The following is a 12493-nucleotide window of genomic DNA, read 5'->3' as shown; positions in this document are numbered from 1 at the left end:
GGAAAGATCATTCTCAGAGGACTATACCTGGATGAGCTTTTTCTTGTCTGAGTTTCATATCAGAAAAAAATTAAAGTAGCTAATTGTAATTGAAAGTTTAATTCATTTGTTGAACATCTGAAGATTTGGACACATAAATATCTTTGAAAACATTTGCATGTCTTGGAAGAATGAATTCCCCTTGACATTGCCTTCACCACTTGCACATTTATTTCCAATGATATTTGTAGTTCTAAGATTTGCATAATTGTTAAGTTTTGATCCTTAAATTCAACACTAAAATTTTGCTCTTGGGCCTTTTTAAAGAAAACCCCAAATATCATCTCTTCTCCAGCCCCAGACTCATTGGTGCAAGGAACAGGCAAAGAATAGGAAGGACTGTCTGAGAGGAAGTTTAAGCTGGGTAGTAGAGCAATAAATGTACAATTACAGGAAGAGGATATCTGGAGGATATGATTGAATTTTTTTTTCACTTTGGAGCCATGCTGCTGGAGTCTAGAAAAGGTATGAATGCACAGCTAAGGTGATCTGGATCAGAATTATATCCCCTGCTCTTAGATAGCATAAAAAAAACACGTGTTACACAACCGTGTGAGAGCTGGATGTCCCTTTATTCATTATTAGAGCTAATGCTAGAGATCCATGTACCTCTGACACTTTTACCCATAAATTTCTCTTTCATAGGGAACCAACAATAGCAACACTTCATTCTTGTATCTCACAGATTTGAGGCCTCTGGAAAACTGAATTTCCTATCATATTCTAGAAGTATACTGAAATCATATATCAATTTACTTCAAAGTATACTTAAATACTTTTGTCATGTTCTAAGTCACTTTTTCAATCTTCACAATGTAAAATAAGATTATTTATGTTAGATACAGTATTGTCTACATGTTCTACTGCAAACCAAGCACAAAATGTTGTTTAAAAAAATATGCAAATGTAACAGTTATAAAAGCAAGCAAAACATTGAGATTTGTAAGGAATGGTAAAGAGTTTGTAAATGTTAAGAAACTATGATAAGTGAAGTCTCAATTTACTTGTCTTAATAGCCCTGTTGTCTCTGTTCACCTTGATAAATCACAGCTGACTGAGTAAGAAAGCCTATGACAGGATTTTATTTCTGAAATTTCTGTTCAGTTATTTTCATTTACCATCTCAGAATGAAGGAGCAGGGAGAACAGGTGAGGCATCAGATTCAAAACAATTTTTAGGAACCTGTTTAATTTTGACATGGCAGTCAGTGTTGTGGTTAAAAGAAAGGTTTAGAAATATGTTTGAAGTCCTCTAAGCTAATATCACAGCTACTTTTTCTGACATGGTAAACCTGTTCTTGGGAATGAAGTTGTTAAGTTTTGCCTGTGGACACTTTCTTGTTAATTTTTTAGTTTGCTTCCTATCTAAAATGAGATGCTGTATTCAATTAGCAGACTGGACACTAGTCCAATTAGGTACCACAATTTACTTTCTTACTAAAGACACTCAGATATCAAAAGATGCAGTTAGTCATACGTGCTTGGACCTATAAAGACGGCAATGAAAATAAAATTGAGCGAAAAAATGAACTATAGAGGAAAAAAACTATGAACTATAGAGGAAAAAATACCACTGGAAAAAAACAAGCACCATCTCCTTTCAGGTTTGTTTCTTTGTGTTTTTGTTTTTGTTTTGTTTTGTTTTTTTAATTTTGCTTTTGTGCAAACAGATGCTTTCCCAAACATTGTGAAATGCTTTTTTGTGCTCCACAGTGGGGGCAGAAAATACCTGCTTCCATTTATGTAATCTCTCAATAGATTACTTTTTTCTTCTCCTGTGTATCCGTGGCCTTTGTCACCCTACATTATAATTTGGGGACTTGAAAGCTGGATTTGTGGTTGGTCTTGTAAAGCAAAGTATTGGAAAACATGTTAGGTTCTGAGGCTAAGAATGATGAATTTGTTGTTTTGCAGAGTCATGAGTCTGAAAATGTAATTAGGCAACTAAATTAAGATAAATATTGTGGTTTGGTATGCAGAATACCAGGGGTGGCCATCTGGGGCTCTCTAGCTGCAACTGAGCAGAACAATAACAGGCCTGAAATACCTTATTTTTCCTTTTTTTTCCGGAACATTTTGTTTTAAGCTATTTCAAATTTATGGAATTTTCCAAACTCTGCATGATGGAGAATGAAGAAGTCAAAGTTTAAACAAAAGGCTAAAAGCTCTCTTGGTGTTATTACCATATAAGTATTTATTATTTCTACTTTACCTTTTATAGCATTTTTTTTTGTTTCTTTGGGATGTATTCACCTGTAGGTACTGTTTTATGGAATTGGCATTAATGTAAGGAAGGATGAAAGAAAAAGAATGGAAGGATGCTTGCTGAGTTCCTTAACGACATAAGGAGAAATTATATCTAGCTTTTTTGCTAACGAGCTCTTTTGTGGAATTAAGTTGGAGTCTTTTTTAAAGACAAGGGGAAATATAATGTTGACATACGGGAAAGAGAACTTCTATCATGCTAGACTAAATGTGAATCAAAATTACCATAGTTAGTAAAACTTCTTTTGGCAGTCTTACAATAGGTTTCTCTTTTCATATCCTAGCACAGATACTGCATTATGGATATCTCTGTTTTGTGTCAAATTTTCATCTTTAAAATTATCTTGCACATTTAATATACTTGATTTTTTTTCACCTCAAGCAACAGGACAAATAATATATGATCTTTTCAAAAATACTTCAATTTAGAGATACTAATGAAACTAGCAGCGTTTTGTTTTAAAATGGTTGGGTTTTTTTTTTTCTAGTATAGTAATACCCCTATCTCTATGAATTACAAAAGTGAGCTTTTTATTCAGTTATGTCAGCTTTGAAGTACGTAGGAAATCAGCTTGTCTCCTGGGATATATTGTGGTTTTACTGTCTTACATTGCATATACCTATTATGTAATTATCTTTGCTAAAAAATGATTGATAAGAAGATTTCTCAGTGTGATCTCTCAATGTCACAGTGATTTGGAAGTCTTGTATGTTCATATGGGGTCAAATGGATGCTTCCATAGTCTGGTGTTTTCTATTGTTTTGTTGAATGAAATTAGAGCTGTAACAAAGCCAACACTAAAAGAACTGAAAAATACATGAATATACTAAAGATGCACCAATAATGAGAAGGTGTTCACCACCTTTTGCAAGATACCCAAGCAGTCCTTGCTGATCAGACACTTCAATCAAGTATAACAGATGTTGACTTCTATAGCTTCTTGAAATAAGCTGAGGATCAGCTTAAACTTCTGATTGTCTTTTATGATTTTATAATTTCACATACTTGTGGCTTGTTTCCCCCAATCCTTGACTGACCTTGTCTCAGCAATCATAGTTCTGTCTGCATTTTTACCTTTCTTATATTTCATGGTTCCACTCTACATAATTTCTTATGGTTCTTTTTCACAGTCTAGTGGTTTCTTCAGAAGTTTAAGCCAAGGTTATTCAGCCGTGCCCTATGAAACCCTTAGCCCTTAAGAGGGAGGTTAGGCAGTTAGGTGAGGGGTAACTCCATGAAATATAAAATCTTAGAATTAGTTAGGCTGGAAAAGGCTTTTAAGATCATTGAGTCCAATCATTAGCCTAGTACTTCCAAGTCCGCCACTAAACCATAGCGCTCAGTACCACATCTGTATGTCTTTTAAATACTTCCAGGCATGCTGGCCACTTCCCTGAGCAACCTGTTCCAATGCTTAAAAACACTTTTGTTGAAACTTTTCTTAATATCTAATATGTGCCATTCTTCTTTATTCTGATGGTCTGACTTGCAGATACTGATGTGGTAATGCTTCATTGACCTGCATGTCCAGATTTCTTTCTTGAAGAGAGATGTTTATGCTCAACTCTCAACCCTTAGTGAGTGAATTTAAAATTTTGACAGCTTCTGTGGGTTCATGACGTCCAAGTGGGATTTGTGCAGTAGGAATACAAGGCAAAATGTTATCAAAAAGATCACAGAAGTAATACAGAATGAGTTAAATCTGTGATTTTCATATTAAAACAAACAAATTACCCTATATTCAGTATGTCTTCTGAAGCAACAAAAATAAGGTTGAAGTATGTTTTCAGTATCACTAGATGAGGGTATGGTTTGTCTCATGAGCAGATTTCAAGAAATTAAATATTTTTGATACTGAAATCGTATAACATCTGTAATATTAATATTCTATGGGAAGATGCAGTCTTGTTCCTTAACCTTCAATAATGTTCTATTCCAGTTCAAACTCATTTGTTTGAAGGTCACATAGTTTAGATGTTGTTTGTACTCGTGTCTCACTTGTTTTCATTGACATAACATCATGTATATGCTAACTTAAACAAGGACTGGAATAGTTATTACAGATATTCTTACTAAGGATCAGCTTACATCTATCTTTAGCAAAGTCGGAGTGCATTGATGACAGAAAATGAAGTCTGCAATATGCACGAGTGCTTTCCACATGTCCAGTATTTGTCAAGCAAAATCCATTTCAGATCCATGTATGTGACCATTTCTAACTAAATATATAGGAAATGCATGAAACTGTGTCAGATAATTTCATTGAAATACAGTAGGCAAATCCATAAATAATGCTGAACCCTGCTGGAAATATATTATATTTCTGACTTTACAATGCCTGTGTTAGGTAGCAATGGACAAATCATGCTCTCTAGAACTGGGACTCAGAGAGTGCTATCTCTCTGCTCTGGCATCTATGCTGGAAGGAGAAACAAAAGACAGGATGAGTATGAAGAATCTGCTCATTTTTGCTATCTAGATTTTGTTAATTTTCCTAAGCTCTTTAAGAGCAATGTTTGCTGGGAAGGAAATAAGTTTACAAGGCAAGAAAGGAGGATTCTGATGCAGTTACTTGCTATATCTTCTAATGCAGCCACCTTCTTAATCCTTTTAAGTCTATATTCTGTCTCTAGGCGATGTTTGAGCACCTTTTTTTTGTTTTGTTTTGTCTTAAACTATGCCATAAGTTTTTGAGCAGCACTCTTTAAAATATAGCTACAGTTGAGCGTGGGGGATTCCAGGATGTTGAGCTCAAAAGGACTACTTTCTCTTGTTTGGAAAGATATTTGGAACCTTTTCTACAGAGTTTTTTCCTTCAGATTTTAGAGTCAGATTTCAGATTTTTACTACATAACTAACTACTGCCTGGAAGTTAAAGACCTTCATAAAAACATCACTGAATGCTTTTTTTTTTTTTTTTTTTTTTTAATTCTGAATATCTATCACAGGTTTTCTTTCCCTTTATCTGCCAATTACCAACCCTGTCTCGTCTGTGGGTTTTTTCTTTTCATTTAGTTCACTTGATTTTCTTTGTGGTTTTTTTCTGTAGCTGTATGTCTTAAAGATGCGACTGACCACATAGTTCTGATCAGGAAATTATCATAACGTCAAAACATGCAATGGTTTTGCATCAAGCTTTTTTAAATGTTATTCCTTCTTTGTAAGTTGTATCTCAAGTGTGTTAGAAAAATAGGTGCTTGTCAGTGCCTAACAATGCAAATTACAAGTGGAGCAATTTGAGACATCCTAAGAAAAATCTTCAGTCTATTTTGTGCTGGTTAACTTTTTTTAAGCAAAAAAAATCTGAGAGTATTTCTATCACTAATAAGCACTTTTTATACTTTAAAATCTTAAATTTTCACCTCTCTGGTGATTTATGTAGTAATTTCTATCAAATTACTCCTTGAAATGCCTGTATCATTTGTCAGCCTAATGGAAAAGAAGATTGGCATGAGCACTGAATTCAGCTGTTAATGTATTAGGTCTCTTTCACCTTTCAGGCAACTACAGATAAGTTGAATAAAAACTCTTCTGTGCTGCTGTGTGTTCTTTGCTTTTCTGTCTCATTAAAATGCTACAGTAGATAACATCATTTATTCAAAGTGAGGCAAACACTATTCCAGGAGATTTCAGCAGCATTACATAAAACTGATTTTTGAAAAATGTATAAGGCTGCTTTGTTTAGATTTTACTTTACAGTATTAGATATTTAGAATAAAATGTGGGTTACTTTGCCTGGCAAAAGTAGGAAGAATGGTACTGAAAATAATGGGCTGTATAGAAAGAAGGCAAGAAACTATCTTAAAGTGTAAACTTCTTTTTGTAATAATACATGTGGGTGGAAGAAGGTAGTAAGGATTTGTGCCTTCAAGATGTCCACTTTTTTTTCTTCTCTGGTACAGATGAGTGAACAGCATATTCTTTATACATACACAGAAAGAAATACTCTTCTAAATTCTAAACTAATACTGAGTATGTATGCTTAGGGATCCTGACAAAAATGATAGATTATACATAACTTCCTAATCTGTTACCTTGGATGCAGGTGTTGGGGAAAAATAAAACTGAATTTATATAATCACACATGCACCTGCTAAACATTATTATGGTTCATTAGTAAATACAAATATCTTGCCATCACCGTTAAAGTTGCTAAAATGTGTTGTGGTTTGATTCACATATTAACTTTATTGACCTTTGCTTTATTTGTTTCATATTTATTCAATTAGTTTTATTTTCTTAAGACAGATTTTTCTTGTATTAATAAGGAATAGTGCAAAAAATAAGGAAACAAGTCAAAATAATAAAAATATACATGCAGTGACAAAGGCTAAGGTTACTTGGAGTTAAATCTGACAAGGGATATCAAGTAGGCTTCTTCAGGTGCATGAGTAGCAAAAGGAAGACTAAGGAAAATGTAGGCCTGCTTCTCAATGAAGTCCAGGCCCTGGTGACTGCTGTCTTTGCTTCAGCCTTTGCTGCTAAGACTGAACCTGAGTGGCCATTCATGATGTGCCCAGTTCACCATCTGGAGGTTGCCCTTAGCTTGGAGAGGGTGGGGGGTGCCTCTCTCTTGTGTGCTACATTGCTGGGTTACAGCCTCTTCTGGGATTTGGTTTCCTTGGAGCTTTTCCCCTTTATGCCTTGGTCCAGGTGCAAGGCCTGGGTGAAGTTGTTGGTCTGCTAGAGCAAGTTTTTCAGCTGCCACTTGGGCATCATTTGGCTTCTGTCTTTTTGTGGTAAGCAGGCCCTCAGCTGCTACTCGGGCAGCATTTGGCTCTTGTTGCTGTCTGGGTGAGGACAAGGCAAGCTGCCTACCTTCTTGGCTGGTTTAAATACTGTCCCAAGACAATTAATGCCCTTTGGTAACACAGAACCCTGAGAACTGGACTTGTGGGATGGGACATATCCAAACATGGCCAGGGGCACACACAATTCACAGTTGTGTTACAATGTGAATTACATGTGGTATATGTTTATCTGGACCCCAGGAACTGTCCAGGTTAGCACATTCGCAGATGCTTAGTCCATTGTCTGGGCTAGGGCATGTTTGGGGGGTTGACCTTTCAGGACATTAGTGCATTGGAACAGCCTGCCCAGAGGGATTGTGGAGTCTCCTAGATATACTCAAAACTAACCTGGTCTTGTTCCCCTGCAACCTGCTCAATGTGAACCGATTTTAACAGGGAGATTGGACTAGATGATCTCCAGAGGTCCCTTCCAACCCCAGCCATTGTATGACTATGTAATACACACACAGAGAATGCTAATAATGTTTTGGTTTCTTTTGTCATTTGAAAGAAACAGTTCAATAATACTCCTGCAGTCACGGTTTTCTTCCATAATGCTTCCACATAAAAAGGTAACTGAAGGAAATGCGGTCAACTCTAATGAAAGTAAAATTTGATTTAGCAATACAAGTAGTTTTTCTTGATTATGTTAATCTGATGCATCCTGGTTGTATCCCCCAAAGGCTACGTTAAAAAAAAAATAAAATTGAGTAATTCTAAAATCTCTAAAAAATGCAAATACAGTGTTCAGGTAGTTGTACAAATTCTTTGAAAGATTAAGGTTTGAGTAGGTTGTATTTTTTTCTGTTGGTCTATGTTTGAAGATTCTCAAATCAAGCTATAAAAATGTTATTTTTCAAGTGAATTGGGCACTTACGCATTTTATAAGTTGCAATTGAGTCACATTGCCAAAGAGTTTCTTGTATCCAAATTTACAATGGGTTACATTAAGCATTCTCAAAGTATTTACAGACACAATCACTGTGTACATGGGAAGGTAAGTTTCCGTATGCAAACAGGTACATAGGCTAGAGTAATTGGGCCAATTGGCTAATTATGTTCCTGACATGCAGTTGCATATGCAGTCTAAAAACATATGCACAACTTGGTATAAGCAAATCAATGCAATCATAAGTGTTGCTGATAAATTAAGCCCAGATATTTAATTTAACTTCTAGGTATCAACAATGTCAAATAAAGTGGAGCTTGTGTATTCAGAAATAGTCATTTTGTTGCTATACAGATTCTGTAGCTCTTTTCAGGAAATTTAGAAGTAGAAAACTGTATAAAGTGGAAGAGGTTGACTTCTGTGTGGCATCATATATGTATTGTGGCAAAACGGTAACAAATGCAATAATGTTTATAGCTATTGCAGTAGAGTCACAAAATTAAATGGCTGAACTGTAGTAACTACAACTTGTGGTGATCTGGATTTTCTTCTTGCATATCAAACAAAATTAGTAAATACAAGTAAGAGAAAAGGAAAGGTGATTTCTTACAGCAAAGTAACTGATTTCTTTGTTTACTATTTGTTTTTCTGCCAAATTCTTTAAAATGTAAAAATACGTTGCTTTATCTGTGTATCTTAAGTGAATGATCACAAATTACTTGTATTGTGGTTAAATATTTTTTCTGTATCTTATTTTATGATATTGTACATATACACCAATGATCTTAATTCAAGATGGTTTATATCATCACGTTAGTTTTTGGTTATTTCCATGTCACAGTATCACAGTAACACCAAGGTTGGAAGAGACCTCAAAGGTCATCAAATCCAACCTGTCACCACAGACCTCATGACTAGACCATGGTACCGAGTGCCATGCCCAATCCCCTCTGTCAACAGTTTGTATGTACACTCACTGCCCAGCTGCCAAAAAATAAAAATAAAGACACCACCTGGTAACAAGAAAACAGTCAAAAGAGACAAAGTCATAGTCATAGGAGACAAAGGAGGAACATAGGAGGAGGTCATAGGAGACAAAGGAGGAACATAGGAGGAGGACATAGGAGACAAAGGAGAAACAAATTAATGCAATTAAATAAGGGCAAAAGGAAATGAAATGCATATACCTACCAGTATAACTACTATTAAAAAATGCTTTTAATTAACTTGCATGTCATCTCAGTGACTGACAATCAAAAAATAGCTATTTGACAGCTCTGATACTAGAGAATGTAATTTCTGCATTATTGTATTAAAGCTTCTGTATACATGTCCATCCACAGCATTTCCATGACTCTGGATACCTTTGAAGCATCATTATTTATAATTTATTATTATACCTTCCATATTATTATTATGATACCTTCCTTTGCAAGTTTAGAAAAATGTAGATATTTTTGTCTATAACTAGTGTTGCTTCTATAGAAACAGAGGTTTTAAGAAAACTAATCTGCTTAAGGTGTCAGATGAGTTATCTTCACCTTAAATGAGTACCCTGGACACCATAATGAAGCAGAGGTTATCTGGGAGAAGGTAATATATCTGCCTACATAAAATATTTCTTCATACCTCTCCACTAGTTGTGACATGCATGTACTTTTCATGTCCTGAGTTTGTTCTAGTGTCCACCCCTGTTGTGCTCCTTCCTTAGACATGTCATTCACTTTTCCTTCCTTTAGGTGATTTAGTTACCCATTTTCTTCCATTTCTTCCTCTATCTTCTGTTTAAACTTCATACAGGGCACGTACAAGGGTGCAGGTACGCTAAAACCCTATAATCACCACTAGTCTTTTCTTTGTTATGTTGTGAGCATCTGCACCAAACAGCCCCTGTGTGTCTCACAGATGCTGCTTCCAGTTTCTGGGTTTTGCTGCTAACAATTAGGTTCTTGCTGTTGATGTGTGGAACTTTTGCAATTGAATTATGCAGCATTTTAAAGTTACTGTACCTCAGATAAACAGAAATTGCATTAGGTTAATAGTTGGAATTCTGGTCCTGTGAGGAACCTCAGGCAACTGTGACACTTCTGGAAAATTCTGAGCTATAAAAATAACAAGAAGATACAGCCAGATAAATAGTCTAATTATGCTGGAGAATGATTGGACAACTCTGAGTCAAGTGAGAGCAACAGCAATAGTCAACAAAGAGACGGTTCAACTTCGCTTTTCTTTGCTATAATAGAAACGGAATAATTTGTATTCAGTCTTCAAATGGTGCAACTCAGCAGAAAATATTGCTATTTAATATTAATTAGGGTGGTATGCCTGATTTGTTTCCTTTTTTATACTTCCTGACGGACATAAAGACTTCCTATATGCATATCTTATCACTCATTATGCTACATGTAACTGAAGCTATTGCCAGCTTTTTCAGCAGTACTTAGTAATTTCTGTGTACAATGTTTCATGTTCCTGTTTAAAATGTAAAAAACTCTGTAGTTCAAAATTTCAGCACACAGTATAACCCGAGTGTAACCTTTTATATGATTATATATCTGTTAGTATTAACACACACATAGCTTTTGCAGGTCAGTTCTGCACTCCAGTGGATTTGTCTTTTTTTATTATTTTCTTTGAATTTTATCTAGAGCACTGGAGTCTGAATTTTTCAAAATGCAAGCTGTGAAAGGCAGTGGGCCAAATGTGGCAAACAACACTACAAAAGACCACCTACCTGTTTCTGTGGAAGTATTTATGATACAATTTTCTAATTACTTACATGTTACCTCCTTAAATACCAGTACTAATACAACAGCTCCATTCATACTATTTAATAACAATTTTAAAAGTAAATACTCTACAAGTCAGCTTTCACTGATCAATAAGTGTCAAAGTCATCAAAATTTAAATAAATAACCAAAGCATAATCTTTTTCTAATAAAGTGTCTTAGAAAGTGAAATAATACACAGGTGTCAGTATATTACTACAGTGAGTAATGTACAAAGGTGAGCAAGTGTATACCAAGGACTGTGTCAACTCTTTACTTGGAAGAAAACTTTATAACTTGAATTATGTATGGCTTACTGTTTGTAAAGGTGCATTAAAATAACCTGACTATATTATATTTTTACTACTGCTTATCAGAATTACATACTTTTTGTTTACTTACAGTATGAAGGAGGCTGGTTTAGGCCATAAACAGTGGAGGGGTGGTCCCATTTCAGCAAACTGCAAGCAGTGTCCAGTAGTTTATACCAATCCCGTGTGTGGATCAGATGGTCACACATATTCTTCTCAGGTAAGAATTAAATAAAGCACTAAATTACTCTTTTATTGTTCCAGACAGTTTCAGCTCTTGGAAAATACTGCATTATATAGCACAAATCCACATTTATTTGTTCTGATTGCAATTCTAGTATATTCTGAAAACCCCAAATGGTCGCATATCCTAAGCAGTGTGAGTCATTAGTACCCAAAGGAAAACAGCATGCTCCACAATCTAACAGAGATCCGGGTTACGTCTACCTGCGACAGACACCAAGGAAGGGTTTTGGAAAAGGTGTTACATATCCTCAGTTTAGGGCAGGGTAAACACATTGTCAGATTTTCCAGTTGGCCATTGAGGGGTGCTTCACTTTCCTCGCACTTTGGCACTGCTGTAACATACCCAGATAGAATGTGTAATAGAATAAATAGTTGTTGCATATCTTTCTTTCTTGCAAGAGCGTTTAATGTGTTTTAAGATGATAAAAATATTTTCTTTTTGTATTCCTGAACCTTCCCATCATTTCTGCCATACTTACTTAGGGACAGAACAGTAATTTTAAAATGTTAGTGTCAGTTTACTCAGTCTGCTGAAATCCAGAAATTGTGGAAACATGTTAGTACAGTGTTGAGGTGAAATCTGTGAGATAGGGGACTTCATAGTGCTGAAAGCAAACAATTTATTTAAAATCCTCTCTTAAAACTTTCAGTAGAAGAATGTTCAGCCACTATTAACAATTGAATCCTCTGGAAGAGAAATATGTGTTCTTTTGAACCCATTTTTGTCAGCAATGGCATGAGAGTAGTTCAAGAGGACTTGCACAGCTGACACTATGTTCTTCCACTAACAAAATGTTCTAATAATAGATCATATCCAGTGCTTCAAGAGAAATGTAGTAATAATGCTGATTTTTCTAGGTTAAATTTATGGAGATGGAGAAGCTCAGTGTTCATTACTTGTGAAGAAAAAATTCTATGTAGTATTTTAAGCAAACTGTTTTAAGATATTTGCCAGTATTGAAGATGTCAGAGTTAGTCTTTGCTTGATAAAGTGAAAATACCAGAATGTAACTTATATTTCCTCAACCTTGACAATTCTTACACTTGTATCCAAAATCTTACATTAGAAAACATTTTTCTTATGAAAGAAATACTTTGTTCCAGGGAACTGGGCACAAATCTTAAATTTCCTTTTTTAAAAAAAAGGTAATTTTTTTTGGACAAAGAACAGGGAAATATTTTGTA

General features: G+C 35.1%; 1 protein-coding gene across 1 annotated transcript in view; it reads left to right on the top strand.

Moving 5' to 3' along the window:
- The window catches only part of SPOCK3 (SPARC (osteonectin), cwcv and kazal like domains proteoglycan 3), a 131139-nt gene that overhangs the window by 68456 nt on the left and 50190 nt on the right, over positions 1-12493 (top strand). Inside the window, exon 5 of the mRNA XM_054165908.1 lies at positions 11156-11282. Within this exon, the coding sequence (XP_054021883.1) occupies positions 11156-11282 (127 nt within the window). The remainder of the gene's footprint in view (positions 1-11155; positions 11283-12493) is intronic.

The sequence above is a fragment of the Dryobates pubescens genome, chromosome 1, assembly GCF_014839835.1.
Source record: "Dryobates pubescens isolate bDryPub1 chromosome 1, bDryPub1.pri, whole genome shotgun sequence".
In the NCBI taxonomy this organism is placed as follows: Eukaryota; Metazoa; Chordata; class Aves; order Piciformes; family Picidae; genus Dryobates; species Dryobates pubescens.
The sequence above is the reverse complement of the archived record's forward strand: the minus strand, read 5'-3'. Positions and strand labels throughout refer to the sequence as shown.